The sequence below is a fragment of the Pogoniulus pusillus genome, chromosome 23, assembly GCF_015220805.1.
Source record: "Pogoniulus pusillus isolate bPogPus1 chromosome 23, bPogPus1.pri, whole genome shotgun sequence".
In the NCBI taxonomy this organism is placed as follows: domain Eukaryota; kingdom Metazoa; phylum Chordata; class Aves; order Piciformes; family Lybiidae; genus Pogoniulus; species Pogoniulus pusillus.
This window is the reverse complement of record NC_087286.1, coordinates 14675069-14700716: the sequence shown is the minus strand read 5'-3', so window position 1 is coordinate 14700716 and position 25648 is coordinate 14675069. Positions and strand designations below refer to the sequence as shown.

At 42.2% G+C, this 25648-nt stretch overlaps 1 protein-coding gene across 5 annotated transcripts in view; it reads right to left on the bottom strand.

Moving 5' to 3' along the window:
• Positions 1-486: 486 nt before the first annotated feature.
• ARHGAP12 (Rho GTPase activating protein 12) overlaps positions 487-25648 on the bottom strand; it is a 75185-nt gene continuing 50023 nt past the window's right edge. For 3 of the 5 annotated variants that reach the window (XM_064162629.1, XM_064162631.1, XM_064162632.1), the window contains 11 exons: positions 24368-24429; positions 21791-21872; positions 14772-14876; positions 13887-13985; positions 12193-12301; positions 10511-10630; positions 7606-7704; positions 5574-5651; positions 4249-4383; positions 3885-3987; positions 487-3060 (listed from right to left, as the gene is read on the bottom strand). In XM_064162629.1, the coding sequence (XP_064018699.1) occupies positions 2886-3060; positions 3885-3987; positions 4249-4383; positions 5574-5651; positions 7606-7704; positions 10511-10630; positions 12193-12301; positions 13887-13985; positions 14772-14876; positions 21791-21872; positions 24368-24429 (1167 nt within the window). In that variant the 3' untranslated portion in view covers positions 487-2885. The remainder of the gene's footprint in view (positions 3061-3884; positions 3988-4248; positions 4384-5573; positions 5652-7605; positions 7705-10510; positions 10631-12192; positions 12302-13886; positions 13986-14771; positions 14877-21790; positions 21873-24367; positions 24430-25648) is intronic. The other 2 variants (XM_064162630.1, XM_064162633.1) reach the window with 1 other exon arrangement.

The following is a 25648-nucleotide window of genomic DNA, read 5'->3' as shown; positions in this document are numbered from 1 at the left end:
TTAGCCTGGAGAAGAGAAGGCTCAGGGGTGACCTCATTGCTGTCTACAACTACCTGAAAGGAGGTTGTAGCCAGGAGGGTTTGCTCTTCCAGACAACCAGCAACAGAACAAGGGGACACAGTCTCAAGTTGCGCCGGGGGAGGTCTAGGCTGGATGTTAGGAGGAAGTTCTTCACAGGGAGAGTGATTGGCATTGGAATGGGCTGCCCAGGTAGGTGGTAGAGTCGTCATCCCTGGGGGTGTTCAAGAAAAGCCTGGCTGGGGCACTTAGTGCCATGGTCTGGTTGACTGGATAGGGCTGGATGATAGGTTGGATCAGATGATAGAGGTCTCTTCCAGCCTGGTTGATTCTATGAGTCTAGGAGCTTGCAGAGTCTCCTCTTCCTGAGGAAATTTATTTAGAATTAAAAATAATACTTTTTCCCTCCCCAAACTGAACCTGTGAATGCTAAAACATGTCCCAGATGCACTGCACACAGCCACACTCTTCACTGTAATACCAAAATGCTTTATTTTGTGGGGGGGTACAAAGGAACAAGTGTGACATCCTCATTAGCAATTGTTTGAAAAAGGCTTTCTTGCTTTGAAAACACACAACACTGGTACAGTAAAGGTGACCTGTGACTAAGCCCTCCTCTCATTTAGCAGTGGGAGTTCCTTTTATTTTACTGTACAGCTGAGGTTGGGGTTTGAATAATGCCAACCTTGATGATGTTTTCTCAGGTCTGACAGCCCTAACAGGCAGCTGACAACACACGGTGGAGACAGAGCTTTTGCAATCCTCACCCAGGTCTCTCTGCAACAAACCACAAGACTTCACCATTACCACAAGACGACAGTGAGAAAGCCACAAAGTAACTCATCTTCTCTTTTATCTCCAGGCTTCTCATGCAAGCCCTATGCTCCTGAAATTCTTGCACCATTCATCTGATGACACCTCAGTGCTTCACCACACGTCCCCTCTGCTGTAAGCCAGAACTGTGCTGTGAAAGGTGTACAACAGATCAAAGGTAAGAGTGAGTTGTTATTTCCCCAGTCTACCTGCTTTCTGTACACCATGTGCCAAGGAACTCTGGATATGTTTTAAAGACTGCAGTTTTATATCCATAAATTACTTCTGCCCTAACTTAGGTTAGAATTCAAGTTGTTAAAGAAAAGGACTGGGAAGCTCCTGAAACTGTCAGGTTATAAAGCAGGCATTTGACATTTTATCCAGCAGGACAGCTCTTTGCCACACCTAGTAACCATGCTGAGCAGTAAGATGCTTCAGTCTTATTATCTGAAGGGGGTTGTTGTCTCAAGGGGGAATGGCAAACTCTAAAAGAGCCAACAGTTTCCTTTATTCAGGTTAGACATAACAAATATGTCAGATACAGCAGTTAGTTAGTCTAGAAAAATACATTAAAAAAAACAACCAAACACAAACATCTCTTCAGCAGACCGTGGTCCCTGTAACAAAAACCTCTCAAAACCAATTTTACACATTATTCTACATTAACATAAAAAGAAAACCTTAAATTTTAGCATGGTGGATTCCATCAAACACCTATCTACCCAACCCCATGAGTTTTGCTAGTTGTACATGTTAGAATTCATCATACTGGTTTTTTTTCTCCTCTAAATGTATCCTGTACACATTAAATAACCCTAGAAGGCTCCTCTTGTAGTGCATGAACATTTCAGCAAGCACACTCAGGATTTCTCCAGTACCATTTGCATTACAGTTATTTGCCCGCAAATGTAATTAACAAACAGCTAAAAGTGCACAGTTAGGTTTTGTTTCCCTTCCCTCCCCAGAACCTGTTGAACCCTGCTGAAACCCAGAGGTCCACTGGAAACGTGATGCCACTGTAGCTAAACTACCCATGATTAGAAATGTGGGACTAAGTGTTTCTTCTTAAAACTATACAGGAACTGAATTATGTACAAGAATCAAAAGGACAAGTTGGGTATTTACAGCAAGGAACTTCCACTACCACAGCATTATACCAAGAACTCAACACAGTGTTACAGTTGGTATTTACTTAGGATTGTAGCTTTAAATCAGTGTAACACAAAAACAAACCCAAAAAACCCCACTTAGCTCAGGAAATATCCTGGGGGGGGGAGGAAGGGAACCCAACAACAACAAACATGTTTATTAAATATGACTTCTGTTATGCCAAAAGACAAATCTCTGTTGCTGGGTGTTTTTACAAGTTCAGTGCTGAAGTTGTGTGCTGTTCTGTAAAGAACTGAACAAGGTCCAGAAAGGTTGCTGGGGGAATTAAAAAAAAAAAAGAAGAAAAAGGGAAGATAACAAAAAACCAAAAGGGAAAAATGTGAGAGGCAAGGGAAAAGGACAGCAGGTATCGTGTGAGATCTGAGTAACTAAACCAAACTGTTAGCACAAGATGAAGACAGTCACTGCATGCAGAAACCCCTTGGAAAAGTGTCATACAGATCCCAGTGGGGCATAATACACAAGCTTAAGATGTAATTTCACTGAGTTTATTCTGTACCAGTTGGTAGGACTTTTCCCTACTGAGTGGAAGAACTTTGAGATTAAATTCCAGATTCCCCAGTTTGAAATTCCTAGCTTTACTCTCAGAGAAATCCAGTGTATGAACCTATATTACATTTTTCTTTCCACTGCTACTTTAAAAAAAGGCAAGCTACAAACTTCTGAATTCACTTTTTACATTGAGCTTTTCCAAAAGAAATCCCAAGTCTTGTCTTTCATTCGCATTATAGTGGTCAGACATTTCTCCTGCTTCTCCCTTCCCCAAAAGTGCAAAAAAAAAAACAAGCTGCTGCTTGGTCCACAAACATAACGTGAGAGACTTTCCTTCTGAGACAGTACTGCTGCCAGCTCCATCGCTTCCAGTTTCTACTCCAAGACAAATGTCAGCGTCCGAAGATGGAATTCAGTTCCAGCAGAATTAACTCTACGATCTGATTCTGGTAGACTGTGTGGACTGCTATGTTACCAGTCTCTTTCTCTGGCTTTAGCAAAGTCGGACCGAAAACTATGGCTACACTTTGATAAGTCATTCGGTTCTTTTCTCCATTTTCTACAACTCTGAAAGAGAAAAATACAAACACAGACACAAGAAGAGACTGATCAGTGTTACAGGATGGCAGGAAAAAGGCACAATCCAAAGCAAATGACTAGTCACAGTATTTACTCAAGGACTACTCTTATTGTTAGGACAGGCAGCTGCTGTGATGCTCTCGATGAAGAGGTTTTGTTTTGAAATGACTATTCCTGATCCCCTTGCAATAATCCCATGAACATAAGGACTTGGCACTAAACAGCACAACTATGACACATCCTGTCTCAAGTCTGTTTGGTGCTCTGCATGCTTGTGTAAATACAGACTGATAGATGATTTCCAGCAAGCCAAATACAGACAAGAAAAATGCACTGGGAGCAGGCACTTAGTACTTTCAGCTGGATCACTGAATCACAGAAACATGCAGGTTGGAAGAGACCCTCAGGATCACCAAGTCCGACCTACAACCCTACTCTACAAGATGCACCTTAAACCCTACCCCTAAGCACCACATCCAAACGACCCTTAAACACATCCAGGGTGGGTGACTCCACCACCTCCCTGGGCAGCTCATTCCAGTGCCTGACCACTCTCTCCATGAAAAGCTTTTTTAATAATGTCCAGTCTACGCCTCCCCAGCCTCAGCTTGAGGCCATTCCCCTTGTTCTGCCTGCAGTCACCTGTGAGAAGAGACCAGCACCACCCTCTCCATAGTGTCCCTTCAGGTAGTTGTAGACAGCAATGAGGTCTCCCCTCAGCCTTCTCTTCCTCAAACTAAACAGCCCCAGGTCCCTCAGTCGCTTTCAGCGAGGAACTGCACACAAAGCCTCTCCCTCTATCTGCTACTTACCTCTTGAGGTGTCTAAAGAGCACCTGCATAGTGTCTTGGTTTGGTTTTGGCAACTGTTTGATTAAATCTTTAACAGCATGGACACGCTGCCTTGGTTCTTGTTCTGCAGAGAAAGGAGGAGGTGTAGACACAAGAAGTCAGTGTTTTTGTTCAAACCCTTGGCGGCAGATTTAACAGCTGGGATAAAGGCGAAGGTTCTGCCTGGCTGATAGGAGGTGATGCACTGCCACCTCCTGGGCTGTGCCTCACTGACAGGCTGCTTTAGGTAAGCCTTAACAGACTTCCACAACCAAAACGTTCTTCTAGTGTCCAAAATAATTGAGCTGTACATACTGAGCAAAACTTGGACAAGAAGCAGACTTACTAATTGCATTGACAAAGTCGTTGAAGTGATTATAAGTGAAGAGCGGCTCTGGCAGTTCTCTGAAAAACATCTTCAGGGCTCCTGTGATGACATGTATGTCTTCCCATTTACTGTCATTCAAGTCTAGTTTCTCATCTGAGAGAGAAAAATGAATAATTAATAACTAATATTCATAACTTAACTACTCTTCTGTAGTCCTTGCACCTAAAGCACTGCAGAACTCCAGCTCAGCCCCCTTGCCTGCTAGGATTCAGAGACACAGCAGTGCAGAGGAAAAAGCATACAAAACCCCAACCACTACAGACAGAGATCACTGAATCACAGAATGTTAAGGGTTGGAAAGGACCTCTGGAGATCATCCAGTTCAATGTCCCCACTAAAGCAGGATCACCAGGGCAGGCCACACAGGAAAACATCCAGGTGGATTTTGAAAGTCTCCAGAGGAGACTCCACAACTTCTCTGGACAGCCTGCGCCAGGGCTCCAGCACCCTCAGAGGAAAGCTTTTCCTCATGTTGAGGTGGAACTTTCTGCATTCCAGCTTGTATCTGTTGCCTCTCATCCTATCACAGGGCACCACTGAAAAAGAGAGAGAGGCCCTTTCTTGACACACATCCTTCAGCTATAACCAAACTCTGCCTGCTGCACTAATGCAGCCCTCCTACACCAAAGGCACTTTCCAGAGGGGAATAGCAGCTGCTGATATAACACAAAATTGACTGTTAAGGCTTTTCAATCAGAAAATGAGAGTTCAGACTACAACTGGGCCACAGCCCCACACTGAACAAAACACTTCAGGTACAACCACATTAAAGGGTTTTATAGAGAGAGTACGGTGAGGAGGAGCTAAGCACTTCCATACTAAGCACCCATAGCAAATCTGAGGCCCTGAGCAACCTGAGCTAGAGGAAAGTGTCCCTGCCCATGGCAGGGGGGGTTGGAACAAGATGATTTTTAAGGTCCCTTCCAACCTAAACTATTCTGTGAGTCTCTTGACTCTCCCTATAAAGCACTAACCTCAATTTCAATAGGAGTGGAAGCTCAGTATGCTGACTGCTCTGCCATAAGGTGTGAAATCATTCAACACACACATTCCATTACCTTCCTACAAAATCCTACACCTTTCTTCAGAGCTGGGTTCTAGCAATGCCTCAATGCTCCACATAAGCCCAAACCTGCAGGATGCTAAGTTCTGCAATTTAGAAGTAATTTTACTTCAAAGACAACAATCACTTCTGCAGTTGCACATTTATTTGTTTTCCCATGACCTTTCTGAGTTTCAGCCTGGAAATACATGCAATTGTTACATAGCTGAAGGAAGCTTACCATGATTGACTGCAAATCTTAGCTTCTGAATCACTGCAAGATTGCCACTAACTCGGTATAAGCCATCAACATCTAATCCTGAAACAAAGGGATAAATCCATGTTAATACTTTACACATGCATGAATTCTGCCATCATGAGGCTGCTGCTTTATAGGCCTACTCAGCAAAATTAAAAGAAACCCACCTTGTAACAGAGAACACTTAGTTCAACAACAAAATGAGTAAGTTTTTTTTGATGGGCAAAGCATATCAGAGGAGGCTTAGTTTGCTGACAGGTTTGGCAGCATCAAGCTCATAGCAATCTCTAGAACTTCCTACACAGCGGAACAGTAGCAGTGAAGCAACAGCTCCAAGTGTCCCCAGTGAGACTAAGTGTCTCATTTAAGATGCTTTCTGGGTGTACATGGGAGTCCAACATGCAGGGACCAATTATTTTGTGCAGTTCCTTTTTTTTTAAACGCATGGTTAAGAAAAAATCCAATCCAGTCATGCACAGAGAGCATCTCTAAGTTGTCAAGTGATCAGGAATGATGTGCATGCATCACTGCTCAACTGCCTAGGAAACTAAAAAGGGTAGTCATTGCCTTTATGGCATTGCAAACTCAACCACATGAGAAGGAAACCTGTTTCTGCGGTTGCTACTGCAGTTACTCAGAAGTGATTAGGAGAATTTAATTGAAATGCCATTTGAATGCAGCATGTGAGTCAGTGCCACTGAGTGTGCCAGAATACCTGCAAGTCCCTGGAGCATCTCAAGGAGTTGTCTGATGCAACACAGCACAGTTACCAGCACCATCTGACATATCCCTTTTCCCCATAATCCACTAGTCATTCCTTTATAGAAAGAACTGAGCTGAAGTGTATTGGCAGCAGGAAGCAGAGTTGGAGAAGCAGGGAAAAAAAGCTGTTCATTTCTGTCAGCTTCCCCTCAGGTATTTAAAAAAGGAAAACTTCACCACTATCTTCACTGCAGTCCTGTCTTTAAAATAAAAAAGGGGAAAAAAAGGAGAAGAAAAAAAAAAAAGAACAAAGCAAAATAATCCCTTTCTCACCAACTGCAGATCAGAAACGGAGCAAAGCCTGCTGGCACGAGCACTGCAGCGCTCTGCTGAACTGGAGAAAGGCAATGGCAGCAGTTATTCTTCCCCACCCAGGCCATAAGATTGTAGCATTCACAAAGAGGACTAGAGGCTGCAGCAAAACCCTAACTGAAGTTGCCATGGAAGATGACTCAGAATTGCCATGTAGTGCTCCCCTGTGAAACTTACCCTGATTTTCAAGAGAGTGTTCTCAGATTAAGAGAGTGGCATACACCTGAATGACGATTATGGAGAGTCCATAATCCCCCTCTCAGTCACCTTTTCCAAGAGGCAGGGCAAAGACAGCAGCAAGAGACAAGCAAGGAAACCAGCAGAGGCTACAGCCAAGTCAAGAGGCACAACCAACATATTTGCAATAAAAATGTGAAGATCAGACAACCCAGAGCATCACATGTAGCTTTCAAGCATGTAGTTTTCTCAGTTATTAGGTAGGTGAGAGTTATTCTCCATGAACTCAAACAGAAATTGAGTCACTGGGTGGGCACTAATCATCTCCAGGACTGCAGACAATTTCCCAGCACAGTTGGTGCAACTGGCACAGAGCAGGAACACAACTTTTTTCCTAGAAGTTTGTTTCAAGGAACTTTTAATATAATTGATTGTTAGCATTTTTAAACCCTCTAAAAACTAATAGCTGGGTTTTGACAGTCTCTCACCTTTCATCTGAAAACAACTTTGATGGACAGAGCTTCCTTATATTCCCTCCCTCGCCTTCTCAGCATCAAATACACTGGAGCAGATGAGATATAAAGTTTCCTTTTCTCCCACCATTTCAGATCCCACCTCTTCCTCCCCTCTCCCAAAACCTCACTGCTAAGTACAGGTACAAGTTGCAGATTGTTTTCCCCAGAGAAACCTACAGCATTTTAAGGATTAAATTAGATAGTGTGGTGAGCAAGAGAGATTCAGAAACCAAAAACTTCAACCATACCATGTTCCTCAACATGCTCAATGCACAGCTTCACGAACTTTGGCACCGTGCCGTTTTCTCGTTGACACAAGCTGGTGAGATTGGAACCAAACACTTGATCTGGAACCAAGTAAAGAGACTGATTTACAGTGGAACAAGACTCAAGTGACAGAACTAGTTCAGGTTAAAACAAACCTCTACAAAGGGCAAAGATCAGTGGATACAAATGCTGCAGTTATTAGAGTGAAAATAGGAAAGCTTTGGAAAGAGTGCTCAGCAGCTCCAAGCAGGAAAAAGCCCCAAGGAAGGAAGAGTGGCAGCAGTTACAGAAAGGTGATTCTCTGAGAAAGGCACTTTTGCTACTAAAGTAACTGTTAATCTAACAGGAGATACCTGTGCAAGCCATTACTGTAATGAGAAACTGAATGGATTCAAATGTCCTGTTCTGAGAGCAAAATACACTGACTGTAATCTCTGTTAAAAATCTAGGCCCAGACAATAAACTTTAACCAAAGGGAAAGCTTCAGGGAAGATGCAAAATCTCATCTTTCATTGTACCTACTGTTTAATATAGCATTATATATGCATCTGCTTTAATGGAGGGTCTTTAACTTCTAACTGGTTTAAGTTCTGAGATGGATTTGTAAATGACAGACCTTTACATCACAGAGCTCTGAACAGATTCAAGTATGGCTATGCACAGGCAGCCTGGCTACAATGCTGGAATTTAAACACAGGTATTTATGGGCAGGGATAATGAGGAGTCTTGTTTTTAAAACTAGATAATCCCAGGGGAGTGTTTTTTATCACAAACTGGAGTAAACATGAAAATCAGCCTGGCAGAGAACAGATTGTTGCCATGTCTCAGTGGTCTCTAGCACCATGTTAACTCCTCTTGTTCTGATTATGTTATCACCAACGTCTCTCTCAGACCCATTCCCAGGGTTTTCAAATAGCAAACAGCATCCCTTCTTCAAGTGCCTGAGTCTGAAACAGGGTCTGGAGACAGAGAAGCAAAGCGCACACTCTTAAAGGGAAACAAGTTTCTGGGGTTGTTCTGAATCTGTTCACCAAGGTCTGCAAGTGGCCACCTTTGCAGTACCTAGGAGACCTTACTTCAGAGCTCCTGCAAGAGAGAAGCTGCTCCTGCATTTGCATCATGCACAGCATCTAGTCCATTTTCCAGGTAGATTCATTAACAGCACTTTGCTGCCTGCTGCTTTGGGAAATCCAAACAGCACAACAAACCAAACACACAGTATGAAACCTGGCACAGAACGGCACGAGTTTTGTGTGTGTAAGGCTGGCGACTCCGAAGACCTCAGTCCTGCTGCTTGCTATATACACACAGCCAGCTACAGAAGCAGAAGCAGTGGCAAGGGGTTGAAGAAGCCCGTGCAGTAGAAAGCCAGGCTAGCATGCAGCTGTAGCAGGTCAAGTGATGCAGATTAGGTAGCAGAAGCCAGCATGTAACAAAGTGATTTGCCACAATTGCCTCTGATTTCAACAACATCCACAGGTACAGGAATTACATTTTTTTCGGTTCATCTTAAAGCAACTTCTGTCCTTTTATTTCTCCATGTAAGAAAACATCAGCACAGTCTCTCCTCTGCTTAGTGCATGCTGTTTCAAGGGCAGGTTTTCTGTACAACTTTTCATTATTATTTTTTTCTGCTCCTACTGAGCTTGCCAAGTTCTTCATTTGCTTTTAAGCTTGTTCTGTAGCAGCCACCAAAAAAAGTGCACTGGGCTTTTAAGCAAAGACTTCTATATTTGTCATTCATAGATGTAAAACTGCACAGCACAGACCCAGCTTTGGAAATTGACACCATGCTTTTAAATAAAAACAAACTCTTCATTCCTTAATGCCTTTATTAAAAATCATCCAATCATCAGCACGCGTGGGTACAAATTAAACTTGGCTTAGCAGTCACTGTTGCTAATGTCAGAAGTTAGGTCACTGAGCCATGACATGAATACTAAGCTGCAGAACATCGAAGTCTGGGAAGAATGCCTCCTTGTCCCAGACAAAAACCTCCATACTTCACAGTTCAATTATATTTGTAGATACACAAATATATCAAAAGCCACATGCAACAGAAGCACACCTGTTCCAGTATGCAGTTAGGCAAATCACAGTAGGATTTGTTCTGGTATTTGCCTACCCATATGCTATTTTGACCCTAGTAGAGCACCACCTACAAGTCCTGCTAAAGCATACAAATAAATAAATCAAGTTTTACAGTGAGCACCAAGTCAGTAATTTACACAAACACATTAACTTAATCCAGTGCAAATACTGTTCACTCAGAAGATTCTACAAGTGTGACAAATGCAAATCAATTCTTTCATAAGTTCAAGAATAATATATGTAAGACTCATTGTGAAACAATTAAAAAACCTTATACATTCAAAAAGGTTAGGAAAAAAATAGATTTAAGCTAAGATTCCTTTAGCCTCCTCCTGGTTTCCCCAAATAGTTTCTTATGAGATGGCACATGATTGTCTGGTTCCACTCAGACTAAAACACCTTTGTGAAACAGATGAGCACATGCACTAAGCTTTGTACCCAAAGGACTTTTCTTTCCCTTATATGCACAAACATTCATCAGCTATCAGGCTTCCAGCTCAGGAGAGCAGACTAAATGGATTCTCCAGCTAAAAAACACTCCAAGTCCAAACAGGCTCCTGGGCCTCCAGTGTTCTCTGCAGTATTACAAGGAGAGGACATCCTCCATGAAGCTTAGTGGCTAGCGGTAGCACTCGGAAGGAGGAAAACCAATTCCAGGACACATCCAACACTTTTGTTAAACCACCTCTATACATGTGTTTGTCTCTAAAGCTAGACCAGTTCAATCCCATTTTACACACTGACTCCTAGATTCAGCCTTTCAAACTATTTCCTGTTTTAAAAAGGTTCATTTACCCTTAATGTAGCCTTTCTCACGGACAGCTTGCAACGTAGGACGCCGCGTAAGAAACTTCTTCAGCTTCGTTTTGGTCTTCTTCTGATCCGTGGAGTCTATATTGCTGGGTGCTTTCACAGCTGAAAAGAAGAATGCATGGTTTAGTCTGAACAGCCACAGAACCAAAGCTGCATTGATCTGCCACGGAACCAACAGGAAAAGAAAATGCTGAAAGTAGCATTTAAGGTAATGCAAATTTGCAGTGCATCCACATTTTATTCTTTAACTGTTCAGAAATCCTGGCCAATAGCATCCATTTTCCAAACTCTCAGCATGGTCTAGGTTGGAAGGGACCTCAAAGATCATCTAGTTCCAACCCCCCTTCATAGGCAGGGACATCTTCCACCAGAACAAATCTTGGTTTGCCTTCTGAAATTACCTAACTGGTAGCTTCAATATGGAATTCATGACATAATGAAAGGCAGGACTGGTTTTGAAATGTGGATTTAAGTTACATATTTTTAAAGAAATAGAAATACTTTCTTCTGTATTATATATAAGCCCCAGAAGTAAAAGACAGGAGAAAAACAAATAATCAGGCTGCCCAATTAATATATTTCTCTGCATCTCTGTGGCTAAAAGAAATTTAGCTCTGAAATGCTGAAAGTGCAGTTAAAAAATGTTTAGCTCCTCTACAATGAGCCAGCACAGCATCATTGGCAATCTAGCCAAATCACAGTTCAACAGTGCAAACATTGCTCCTCTGCTCTGCACTGGTGAGGCCACATCTGCAGTACTGTGTCCAGTTCAAGAGGGACACAGAACTGCTTGAGAGAGTCCAGCGCAGAGCCACAAAGATGGTGAAGGGAATGAAACATGTCTCTTATGAGGAGAGACTGAGGGAGCTGGGAGTGTGCTGCTTGGAGAAGAGGAGACTGACAGGTGACCTCTATCAGTGGTCATAAAGATGTAAAGGTGAGTGCCAGGAGGCTGGAGCCAGGCTCTGCTGGGTGATGCCCAATGCCAGGACAAGGGGCAATGGGTGGAAGCTGAGGCACAGGAAGTTTCATGTAAAAATGAGGAGGATTTTTTTCACTGTGAGGGTGACAACACTCAAACAGGCTGCCCAGGGAGGTTGTGGAGTCTCCCTGCCTGGAGATATTCAAAACCTGCTTGGATGTGTTCCTGTGTGGTCTGGTATAGGTGATCCTGCTCTGGCAAGGGGGTTGGACTGGATGAGCTTCCAGCCCCTGACATTCTGTGATTGTGTGATTCACAGATACTGAACCACAGACAAACCCCGTGCAAAACAGATCACTTTTGCATGTGCTATCAGACAACGGAATTCTTATTCCAAACCAATTATCAAGTCAGAAAAAAACCCAGCATCCAATTACTTCTGTGCAGCTGACAACTCCTTGAAAATAAGCCCTTTCACCACTGCCTATTTTCTCCATGTGTCATACAGCAGGAGCTGAAGATACTGGTATTTTTTTTCTTTAAGTATGATTAATAATACATGGAAGATGATCTACTAACTCGCTCCGAGGTGCGGAATGAACTATATAAAAGCCTGCTTTGAAACCTGAGTAGTTTAATTTCCAGCTGTCTTTTTGATTTCTTTGTTTACACATAGCACAAAAGATGAAAGGGAAAAAAATTGGCATTGCAAAAATCAATTAATGCAAGTTCTTCAACTCACAACGAAGTTTCTTCGAGTCTTTATTCTCTTTCTCTTTTTCTTTGTCTTGCTTTTCCACCCCGGGGGAATCTGGTATATCATCTTCTAATGTTTCATCAGATTCTGCTACCTATTAGATTTAAGAAGGCACACAGTGATCAGTTTGCCAAGTCATAGAATACAGCATTAACAAATGCATTTCCTCTAGACAGTTCTATAGTACACATTTTTTCCCCTGCAGTGATATTCAGTTGGTTATTTCCTGAACTTCAGGTGCTAAAAATATCTTCAGAGATGATACCACTCTCAGTGGCAGAGTTCATAAAACCAAATCAATTTGTGCTGGACACTGAAGAAAGTACAACCAACCTTTGATGACACTTAAAACACATCAACTGATAAACAACAGAAACATGCCAGGTAATTTTTAAACCCAGTAGACAAACATCAGGTATTTCACAGTCTGCTACAGAAGCACCTGCTTGACAGAGCCTAAAAATCATTTCTAGAGCATTGATCATATTTCTGATCTCTGTGACTAAAGTCTTCTCAAGAGAAAATTGAACTGCCAGTTGCAAAAATTCCCCCCCACTGTCAAAACATCCACTCTGGAAAAGTAAACACACCAGCACCTAAAATTCTCGCCCTGTGTTGTTGCACTCTTGGCAAGTTCTCATTGTACACAGATGATGTTGCAGTGTGGAGGCAGCCAACCTGCAGCCTCATACCTACGCTACATGCATGAGCCTATTCCACTACCCACTTCCTCAGCCTAACATATAACAGCTCTCTGGCATCCCAGCACATCTCAGCTTTTCCATCTTCAGTCTTATTTAAGCAGGGAAGAAGTGGCCTCAGCTGTGCTGCACAAGGCAGACAGGAGAGGGGAGAGACTGAACCTGGTTATTAAGGCTTGTGACATTTTCATGGCAGGGGAGAGCTGAAGATACAGTCTAAAGCATAAGCACTGAGAAATTAACCATTCATCTTAGCCTGCTGTGTTTGGGTGGAAAAACACATAGGGGAGGGAAACACTATCAGAGCTGAAAGAAATGAAGGCTACATAACTTGAAAGCAATATAAATGCAGCTTTTGGGCAGCAGCCAGGCCTGTACCTTTGAAAATTAAGAATAAACACAAAGTCAACTTGATAAGAGAGGAAGATTTTCTCCAAGACAACCTCCAACTTCTTCTGAATTCAAACCCAGCAAATCTTGTTTGGCAATATCAAGAGCCAATGCTTGATCGCTTTTCTGCTGATTACATAGCTGGCATTATACTGTCTGATAAGAGATAACACAGGATTTTGCCAGGGCTTTTAATTTCCACTTTAGTGCAGACTTAAGTGAATGGCAGTATCAAATGCTGATTAATGTATGTTATGAAGCACTCCCTTGGCTGTCCTCCCTCCTTTACTCCCACTCTGTCACAACCTTTCAGGTCACTGAGACAGAACAAGTATTTGGTCAGAGAAGGAAGCTCACTTCTGATCTGGAAGTCAGCCTACATCTCCTGGTTCTTAATGCAGTAGAGGATCCTTCTTCCTTTGCTACTGTTAATTTTATTTCCCTTGTCACCACCAGGAGCTGCCATATCCTTAACCTCCAGCCCATGTGCAAAAAGAAACAACAAACGAAGATGTGAAAGAGAGGGAGTCATTGCATCAGTTCTTTTGCTAAGTAGCATTGCTCTGAGAACACAAATCAAATACATACCTGATTGTTGATGGTATAATTAAGAACTTTATACCATTCATTAATAAAGCTGTCGTTATCAGATTGAATTAAGAGCTCAATTCCTTGGCGGGTTTTTAGCTTTAAAGAAATACAAACAAATAGAATCAGAATTGATAAACATACTACAAATCAGAAATGACCTAAATCAAACTCCACATCTCCCCGGCCTAACTTTCAGTTCATGTATAGCCTCTCAAGAACACTGCATCAGTGAAAACAGTAAGTAAATCTGCATAAAACTCAAAAGCATATCCCATACAGACATTAAAAATGGACATTTCTTGCAGGTAAAAATCATAGAATGGGTTGGGTCAGAAGGGACTTCCCAAGTTCATCCAGTCCAACCCCCCTGCAGACAGCAGGGACATCCTCCACTAGATCACGTTGCTCAGAGCCTTGGCAAGCCTCACTTTAAGTATCTCCAGGGATGGGGCCTCAACTTAGTGCCATTATCTAGTTGATTGGCTAGGGCTGGGTGCTAGGTTGGACTGGGTGATCTTGGAGGTCAATTCCTACCTCGTTGATTCTATGAACTGCCTCTCTGGGCAACCTGCTCCAGTGTTCCATCACCTTCATGGTGCAGAACTTGTTCCTTACATCCCATCTAAATCTGCTCTTCTCTCATTTCAAACCATTGCCCTTTGTTCTATCCCTGCAGACCTTTGCAAACAGTCCCTCTGCAGCCATCTTTTAGGACCCCTTCAGCTACCGGAAGGCTGCTATGAATCTGCTATCCCAGATTCATCTTAGGATACATCAACTTCTGAGCAGGGAGAAAACAACAGTTGTATTACTGTAAGGTTAAAGAAAATCTCTTCGGTCACTAAATGACACACAATCCTGCATTGAAATAAAGAAATTCACCTCAATAACATTCTTTTTGCTGGATTTGTCCTTTGAGGCCCAGTCAATCAATGCCCCTTTGAGATCCACTGTAAATTCTGGCTTAGACTGATTGACACCAAACTTCTGGAAAAAAAAAAGAACAATGATGACAAACTCAAGATCAAAGAAACTCCTAAAAGGTACAGCCTTGCAAGCCTCTTAACGTAAGGTACATCAGTTGGAATCTATGTAACTTAACCACAAATCAACAGGCATGACAGCAGGAAAACAAACACCAAACAAAACCCACACAGAAACCACCCTATAGTCATGCTTCTTAAAAGCTGCTCAGCCTAAATCCCTTACAACTCCACAGGTCAGCCAGATTCCAGCAGAGCTTTTCCCTATCACAAACTGTACAAGTCTACAGAGCATTGGGCTGTAGCTTGACTTGGTCACGATGGTTTTAATCAAGATTAGCTAATAAGTAACTGAGAGAAAAACAAACCAACCAAATAATAACAACAACCCCCAAACTCCATTCTGTCAGGGAATCAATAGGTGTAACATAAAGCCAAAAATCAAACCAGAAATAGCAGCTTTGCTAGGTAAGACTCTCATCCCTCCTGCACTCAAAGAGCACTTCTGTAGCAGACATTTTGTGTGTGCATACATATAAATAGATATTTGGGGTGTACACATATAATATATCTCTTTCCAACAATGCTTTTCATATTATGTTGTTCTTTTTCCATCATTCCAATAGTAGAGCACATCCTAGCAAGCAAACAGAGCTCAATTTCACTGTCCAGCTACTATATAAACTGTGACTAACTGAAGTGATCAAAAAAAGAAAGCTTCTGACCCTTCAAAGAGCTTGGAGGAAAACATCAGGGAGCTACATTTTACCTACTACTTTTACATTTATATTAGGTATTGCAAGTTTTGATTTAAATGAAGTGCTTTTACTAGGATTTAAGCCTACCCCACATAGCTTTGAAATATAATTCCTCAAGGGAACCAACTCAGTGACCCAGAGAGGCAAGAAACTCTAACAAGTGATAGTGATAGGACTAGGGGGAACAGAGCAAAACTAGAAGTAGGTAGATTCAGGTTGGATGTTAGGAAGAAGTTCTTCACTATGAGGGTGGTGAGACACCAAAACAGGTTGCCCAAGGAAGTGGTAGAAGCCTCATCTCTGCAGGTTTTTAAGGCCAGGCTGGCTCTGAACTATCTGATCTAGTGTAGGTTGCCTGGCAGGGGGGTTGGAGCTAGATGATGCTTGGGGTCCCTTCTAGCCCTGACAATTCTATGATTCTACAAAGTGAAAACACAGGACAAGGGAATCTGTAAGTCACTTGGATGCAGCTTAGAAATTCAATGCTGTACTACTGCGGGCAGCTCCTGGCATCTGCTCCACCAGTGGGGTTCTTTTTTTTCATTTCTTCTGAAGCCTTTGATGTGTGAAGGCTGCTTGTGTGACAGCTCTGGGGTTCACAAGCCCCAGGACAAGCTCTGTGCTGTGAACACAAGTACCAGAACAGCCATATCCAAGGGGAGAAAAAAAAATTGTGCAGCAAACAGAACTAATCCACTGCTTTTGATTAAATCCCCAGCATGGATGTTAATTAATGCTAATTGTGTTTTAGAGGGGCTGTTTACCACTGGAAAAATCTGCCTTGCCCTGAGTCCTAAGGGCAATTCAGTGTTGAATGGAAAGTAGCATCTTCTTAATTTCACTTGTGAAATATCAGACGAGAGGAATAGTTCTAATTCATCCAATGCCAACTAGTACTTGGAAAAAAAGAAAAAACCCAAACCATTTCCTAACTGAATTCTCAGATACCTCATCCAAGAACAGTTCTTGTTAATTATAACAGAGCTTTGGAGAAGAGGCACTCCACAGGAACAACCTCTGGACCGTTACGGCTCTTGCAATTGTGGGTGGCTATGCAGCAGCTACCAAATCTCCCCAGCCACACACACTTGATGCATCTTGCTGCACATTGGAATAAACCCAGAATTGAAAAAACAATAATAAAGTAAAACCAATTTGTAGTTTCACACTGGAGAGAGCAAGAGACTAATGCCAAAGTCCTCTGCAGGACTGGAGGGAATTCATTAAAAACACTGCCCAGATGATGCTGCAAAGCAAAGGGGGTGATGACCTGTGCTACAGGCCATCAGTGAACACCACGAGAACAGTCACTGCTGGTTGGACCAAAAGAAAAGCCCTCCAATAAAGTATCAGTCTGATGAACTCCCTACCTGACAGACTGCAGTACTACCTCAAACATCTTTGCACTCTTTTTTGGCCTGACTTAATTCAGCATTTCAGGGAAGCACAGAACAAGCCAAAAAAACCAGAAGATTAATTTCTCAGCGGGGAAGAAAGAAGTCTCCCAATCCTTCACCCAAGCAGTGCCCAAACTGCTCCTTGGGATCCAAGGATGGGGAAACCCATGCAAATAATCCAAGCTTCTCCTCCGAGCTCCTCTGATATACCAATATATTATATACTCATCACAAACTTCATTTCTTTATTCCAGGAAATTTTACACGCTAGCTCTCCTCTGAGCTTTCTTGCCAAGGTTCTTTTCTGCTGCTGGGCATGTGAAAACAAGATGCCAGCAGGCACTTCCCTCCCTGAAAGCTTCCAGAAGTTAGTCCTGCACAGGGCAGCTCAGACGCTCTGCATACAAATGTTAGCAAAGGGCAACCAAACCCTCCTGAAGCAAGTAGGTCTTTGTTGAAAGCCTTTTCTTTAAGTATCTGCTGCCACCTAGACATAAATCTCCAAACAGACTGTGCTGGTACCAGCTCAGCCCTCGACCAGAGAAGCTGGGCTCTTACTGAGCAGACATCTCACTGCTATCAGATTTTGCTTTTAAGCTGCTAGGGAAGTTTGGAAAGGGCAGCAGTGAGAGACAGAGGAGGGAGAGGTCTATACACAGGGCTGCCAGCTGTCCTAAATGTGAAGAGTCACTTCTGACAGCTTTTCCTAGGGAGAAAAGCCAGAGTCTCGGGATGTGCTATGCTAGTTAGACGGCACAGGTAACCTCTGCTTTTCTCAAAGACGGGGATGGTTTTTGTTTTAGACACAGTGGATGCTGCACAGCTTATGGGCTGCCTTGAGGTGTGTGCTGACACAACTAAGAGAAGGCCTTTTCAAGAGTTGTCTCCAAGTCTCAGAAGCCTCCACAGGACAAGTTATGTAGGCTGTATTGTGATATATTCAAGCATTCTTTGGAAACAGATCAGGAAGACAAAAGACACCTGCCACTCTCATAATTCTTTTCCTGATGAGTTGGGTTGACTTTACCTCCAAGTCTTGGGCTGCAGGAATAGAGCCAAGGAGACAGATACTCCTTTGTGGCTGGTAGTGAAGCCTCAGAACTTCTAGCTTTAATAAATAATAAAATACATACATATCCTTTGTCGTAAGAAAACGATGGAAGCTTTTTGAAGCCAGATTTTGATAGAAGTATTTGCACTCCAAAGAGTCTTTGTGAGCTCCTACATAACCAGCTGTGCAACCCTGATAAACTACATTAAGGTACACAGAGCACCCTTGGCTGTAATTACAGTGGTACAACACACAGTGAACAAGAGTTTGTCCAGATGAATCCTGGAGAGCATTTACTTCTTGGATGTTTGAGAAGTTTACCCACTTGTGGTTCAGCACCACTGTGCTTGACACGGAGGATGCACAGCTCCTGCGGAGGGCTGGCAGATGAATCCTAAGCAGCTGACATTTGCTGTGTTTTATGAAGCCCCATTGATAAAATTTGGCAGTAGCCACTACAAGTCGTTCACACCAGAGGAGACACCTCCTTTCAACAGCTGAAAATTGACACTTCTGTGAAAAATCCAGACTTCCTTAGGGGAAGCAGCATTTTAAAGGATACAAAAGCACAGAGATTATCTGTCCCAGGCTTCCACACACGTAGCAATGAAGTGGGCAAAGAAAAGGCAGTTGTGCCATTTTTAGCATGAGGTGAATGGAATAAGCCTAGAGTTTCTCCCCTTCCAGGAAAAATAAAAGTTAAGGTACTGTCAAAATGGTCATGCCAGAAGTCTTGGGAACCCTAAACTCCAATCACACTGCACTCTCCACTCCAGCAAACAAGCCCAGACAGCAAAACCTTATCACCAATATTTTTAAATCCTGAAGAACTCAAATTATCAAAACATTCCTTTTAGCATCTTCACCATATTCAGTTTTTCCATGAAAGCATTCATTTGCTGAGTGCTGAGAAAGCAAAATTAAACCCCAATTATACAACCCAATTACCCTAGTAATCATAATCTAAATTCCTCCTCATCCACCTTGAGCCACAAGCTACCAACATATTAGTTTCTGATAAGCAACATTGCTATGCTTGGCATCCACACTTCAAACAGGACTAACTACAAATGCTTAGATTGGTTTTATACAGAAAGCCCTACAAATTTACACCACATTTCTGTAGGTGGCAGAAAGGACATCCTCGAGCTCTTTTCTTTCAGCTCTTTCTAGGTAACATTTACCTTTTGAGGTAACCCCAATTATAGCAGAACCAACAAACAACATGTACATCATTGTATCAAAAGGCATCATAGGCACTTTACAAATGTCCTTAATTAGTTGTGTTAGAAAGAATTAGATTTAAATCTCTGTTAAGAAACTGACTGTATCATGCTGTTTATTAGTCAAGTGGTTCAAATAGGCAAACTGGCACTGATGAAGCCAGGTAGTCTTCCTGGCTTTGTTCCATTAGAACAATTACAAGATTACTGCAAGGCACTTGTGTTAAGTGGCGCCTCAGATGGCTGTCAGAGAACAGCAAACAGGACACACGTGGTGTTATATGGAGTGACAAAACTTAAACCTTGGAAAAAAATCACATCTGCTTTCAAGGTTAGTGGCAAATAGCCTGAGTGACAAGAGGCATGCAACAAGAACACATACAGTGACAGCTGAAACTTGGGTAGAGTTTACATAGGTGACAGCAGGTCGACGGCTGAGAACATTTTTCCAAGAAGAAAGCAGCGAGAGCAAGAGCTCAGGGATTGAGCTCCCTTGGCAAAATGACTTGATGAGAAAAAGGAAGAGAAGTGATGAGGTCACAGAACAATGCACAAAAAAACCCAGAAATATGGTTATATCAATCACCAGACAAATGCTAAACAAATACTCTTTTCATATGGCAAAGAAGAAATTCTTAGGTCAAACTGTTAGACTTGGCTTCACACCTTTCAAATACTGACATAGATCAAAGTTTGAGAGGTGAGGCAGGATTTTTAACAGCCCCCACAAGAATTTCCTGCAGAGAGCAAAAAAAGAGTGTGTGCTGAACATTTAATTACCTATTCACAAAGCCAGCTCTGAGTATGCAGGTATAGAACACAACATCCTTAGGGTCTCACTCTTTATCTCCAGCTTCACTTTATTCACTGTTGATATTTGTTTTGCCACCCCTACTCCAATACTTGACAGTGCCTATACTCTGTTGCACAGAAGTAGTGTGACTGTGACACTTTTGCTCCACTTAAATTATCAGAAGAATTTATATCCCCACCAAATGACTCTGTCTGGAAGGTGTAGATCAACTTTAGTATCCTTAAGCAGCAGAAGCACACACAGCATGGCTTAGGTTGGAAGGGACCTTAGAGATCATAAGAGATGAATAAGCAAAGCTGCATGATTATCTTTTATGGGTATTCACTGGGGCACACATTGTCTCCTAACAGTGCCATACACTCACAAACAGGATCTTCATTTAACACCCTCTGTATTAATGATATCAGCACACAGTCAAAATAACGGGGGGTTGATCTACAGCTACATTTGGATTGAGAGTTTTAGTAGATAAAAATCAGAGGTTTGAAACTTGATTAGTTTTACTCAGGTGAAACATCTTACTTTCCAAACATGGATATTTATAGCTGTAAAATTAAAGCACTTTTTGGATCCTTTGCTATAAAAAGTAAACTGCAGAATTCACCAAATCCACTTCCTGCTAGGCAGAGTTATTGACCTTAGCCCATGCCTTTGACCTTTACCTTTTATTCCTTTTCCTTCCCTTCTCTTTTCCTTCTGCTTAACCACTGCAACTTTTTCTGTTCTCTATTACCCCCTCACTCTTTTTTTTACAACCACTCCTTCTACAGCAACAAACAGGGGGAGGTGGGGAATGTTTACAGCTCTGCAAAGAACTTGATGCTTTAGAAGAGCATTGCCCATACAATTCACTACTCAAAAAGAAGTGCAGCAGCAGGTGAGCAAAGCACAGCAAGACAGCATGTATCTCTGAGATGCAGTTTGGCTGGAAGCCATATAATACTCTGGAATAACAAATACTGAATCTGACCTCTCTTCAGTTATTGTAGGAGATGTAACACCTCCAAAAGTAGGTAAGAAAGCCAAGATAAAGATTCTTTTCTGTACCTATTAATATAGGAATGCAGCTGAATACATAATATAAATATGAATTTTCTTCTCTGTACCTATTAATATAGGAATGCAGCTGAATAAATATAGCCAGTTTAATTATAAAGCTATTAAACTAGGAGTGATATAAAAATTGAGTAATCATCATATTTACTGTGATGTTTCTCTCTAGATCTTCATCAGACAACAAAAATTTGTCATGCACTATGCAGATATAAATCAAAATATGGAACCCAGCAAAGCAAAAACTAAATGATGTGACAACAGTGTTACATTATTCAAATAGTCCAGGTCAACAAGCAAACAACAGCCTATTTTATCACGTGTCACATTCAAAATTACCTGAAGTTTGAGGGGAAAAAAATTGTCCAAGAATGTTAAAACAAACTGTTTAGACAAACACATTAGTAAGGAAGACAAAAAGACTTGGCCTGGCCCAAAAGCCTGAAATGTAAGAAAGCACAACTGGCTTTCATCTCATTCTACATTACAGTAGTCACACTAAACTATTTTTCCTACTAACTCACACTTAATTTCTCTAAATTATACATGCATTTTGGTATATAAGCAATAAAAACAAGAGGTCTTTAATTTGTTGTGCGGTGGGGGTTGTTCCTGAGCTTACCCAGCCAGTTCCACTTCCTTGGGTTTTAGTGAACAGCAGAGATGAACCTTGCAACACTGCCCATGATGACATCCAGTTCTTTCTGTAAATATTTGTAAACAAACATAAGACAAATTGATTTTGAAGGAGGATATTTAATCTGTCGATCACTAGTGCCCAGCTGACCTCTATGTTAATATATTTAACCACACATATAGCGTCATTAGTGCCATCAGTTCGGTCCTAATTGCTATCATATTTGTAGAAGGGAACTTATGTTAACAGTCCCAGCCTGACCATCAAAGTCTAAATCAAACAAAAGTTAATTAGCAGTGGAAGCAGTTCACCAGCACACAATTACAATTTCAAAGGGGCTAATCTGGAATGCTCAGCCTGCTGTGTACTGAGTAAATTATGCCAAAGCACTGCATAATTTGGAAACTGATTGATCACATCTAACTGGGATGCAAGTGTCCCACGTTTATTTAACAAGCTCATTTACACTGGCAATAAAATATTCACTAGCCATTAAAGAAAAATGCAGGGAAAGAATAAATGAGTTGTTTCAGCTGTTGGAGTATTTGCTCTTATGCCCGAGTACCTGTCCTCACAGAATCACACTCTTAACCAGGGTGGGAAAGACCTTCGAGATAATCGAGTCCAACCGATCACCCAGTACCTCCTAATTAACTGAACCATGGCACTAAGTGCCTCATCCAGTCTCCTTTAAAATACCTCTAGGGAAGGTGACTCCACCACCTCCCCAGGCAGCCAACTCCAATGCCAATCACTCTTTTTGCCAAGAACTTCTTCCTAACAGCCAGCCTGAACCTGCCCTGGTGTGTCCTCTTGTTCTGTTACTGGGTGCCTGGGAGAAGAGACTGATCCCCACTTGGCCACAACCTCCCTTCAGGTAGTTGTAGAGAACAATAAGGTCTGCCCTGAGCCTCCCCTTCTGCAGGCTGCACACCCCCAGCTCCCTCAGCCTCTCCTCACAGAGCTGTGCTTCAGCCCCCTCACCAGCCTTGGTGCCCTTCTCTGGACACGTTCAAGCACCTCAGCATCTTTCTTAAATTGAGGGGCCCAGAACTGGACACAGAACTCAAGGTGAGGTCCTCCTGAGGTTAAAGAAAGAAAAGTCTTGACAAACCCCTGTAAGCCACTCCTATTGCCCAAAGAGGAATCATTATCCAACAGCTCTCAAAGTGACAAGATGGCCATGTTGCATCTTTCTGCACAGCAGTGCAGTAATACAGACCAATGCTTCCAAATGACCCAACATAAATGGTGAGAGCATCTCACACCAGTAGCAGTTTATGTGAGCCACTGGTTACCCTCTCCTACCAAGCTCTTGGCAGCAGCTCAGTAGAACCACACCAAGGGTGGACATATGTGCTGCCCAGCTGCACTGGACTGGGTCAGAGTGTCTCAAACATCATCTGGGTGCTGACTATTGAATTCTAAGTCTATCGAGACTATTACATTCCCAGTCTGATAGATATCTGAACTAGATACAACTGAAAGATTAAATGATCAAAATTAACCTTTTTTACTTTTACCTTTTTAAAAGTAAACCTAAATGACATCTGAGGATGTGCCACGTTTGTGCAGTATTTAACACTGACTCTTTGCAAAGCACCAAAAATGTAAGTCAGAGAGCATTGTTTGATTATATGTTATGGTTTATAATGTAAATGCCTGCCTGTGAGGCATGGAAGGAAAGCTTGAAATTAGGTCATTCGTCACCTACAGGGAGACCACCATTGGGTGATATGTTCTGCTTCAAGCCCTTCACAAGCAGAATGAAAGAATTAGGGAGTATTTGACATGTGCACTCCTTGGAAACTGAAGGAGATGAAGTCTGAAAGCTCCTCTTACACCAGCTCTAGCCAAGGAACAAGGCAGATTTTCTCCTAAGTAAATAGCAGCTCAATCCAATTTTTAAAAGGTGTTTCTCATCAGTACAGCTTCATGAAATCACTGCCCTGTGTGGCCCTCTAAAGTCTCAGGATCATAGGATGCTGCGGGATGGAAGGGACCCAAAAAGATCGAGTCCAACCCACCTGCCAGAGCAGGACCATACAATCTAGCTCAGGTCAGAGAAACACATCCAGACAGAGCTTGAAAGGCTCCAGAGAAGGAGACCCCACAACCTCTCTGGGAGGCCTGTGCCAGTGCTCTGGGACCCTTACAGTGAAGAAGTTCCCTCTTGTGTTGAGGTGGAACCTCCTGTGCTGCAGCTTATATTCATTGATCGCTGTCCTATCACAGAGAGCAAGCGAGCAGAGCCTGTCCCCACACTCCTGACACCCAGCCCTCAGACATTTAGAGACATTTATTAGCTCCCCTCTCAGTTTTCTCCAGGCTAAAGAGCCCCAGGTCCCTCAGCCTCTTCTCATCAGGCAGTGCTCCAGTTCAGTATCTTTAGCTCGCTGGGAGGAGGAACACAAACTTTGGGATAAGGAAGCACTGTGCCCTGCAGGAAAACCTCTAAGGCAAATTCAGATGACAAATAGGAAGCTGCAAAACCCCATATGCTGTCCTACTACAGAAGTCAGATCCCTTATGCCCAGGTAATTCTACAAGCCCAGGACTTACCGAACTTTCTTCCCATTCTCTGTGATTTTTGTCACATTCAGCAAGCCATACTTCTCTTGACCCTGTAAGAGAGAGCAAGCCATGACAAACAGAAAAGGACATCTGCTTCCACAGCCATCATTTCACTGAATTCAATCCCCCAAATAATCAATGCTTGGCAATGAACCATCTCTGCCCACGTTACAACTTCAAGAAACTGTCTTAAGTGTATTTAAACATGCAGAGATCAGCAAAAATCAGCATTCCTCTGGGACCCTACTCATTTACCATTCAGAGGGTAAGAAGCCTTCCTTCATCGAGGCCTAGTTTCTTTGAATGAATAACTAAATCATCTGTGGCATTAAGACAGTGGAAGTTTGAAACATTAATTTGCCATGATTTGTTTAACAGCACATTTTACTTTGTCCTTTACTGAAAAAAAACAGGAGGTGGCTGACAAACAGCCTAAACTCTCTGACAAAATACTTCCAGGTTATTTCAGCAGAGCTGCATGCTTTAAACTGTGGTGGAAATGCATAAAAACATTAACATATTCATTTCAAAACCTGATGAGTGAAATGTTTCTTTGATGTCCTTTTTTTTCCCCCCCTTCCTCCAAGCAAAATATCAGAATTTTGAACTACTTAGTTATGTCTTGTTGATAAAAATCATTTATATTGCTGTGCCTCTAAAAATCTGGAGATCAGTGAATGGTAGAAAAAGAACACTGCTGACCAAGAAAGGTATTGGCCAGTTTCAGCTGTTTTGAATGAGTATTTGTAGTTTCTGTGCAAAACTAATAAAATACAGAGGAATGCCTGAGAAAATACTCCAGGATAGAAAGGAAAACCACCAACTGACACCATCTGTGACTGTCAAGAGAAGGCACAGTTCCATCATTTTCTCCTGTCACTCCAGCTGTGTCCTATCAGTGAACGGCACTAGAGCAATGGCAAATTGTTTTTTTAATCAATTCCTTTTCAGCAGCAGCTTTTAACAGCTCCTAATCTAAGAACTAAGCTATTTGTTGAAACAATCAACAAGGGAAAGGATCCAAATCAGTTTTATCATAACAAAAAAGTGCCCTCAATTTTAGATCCAATGAAAGCAGATGATATCTCCTCTCCAGCATTCTCCTTTGAATCTCAAATTTAAATGGATCAGAACTGCAGGATTCAGTATCACAGATAAACTTTGTGCTGGCAAACTGTGACAATCCTCTCACCAAAGGCACAGAACTGGTTTTTATGAAACCTTAACCATTTTTTACCTACATATTTCAAGCACAGCACATAAAATAGA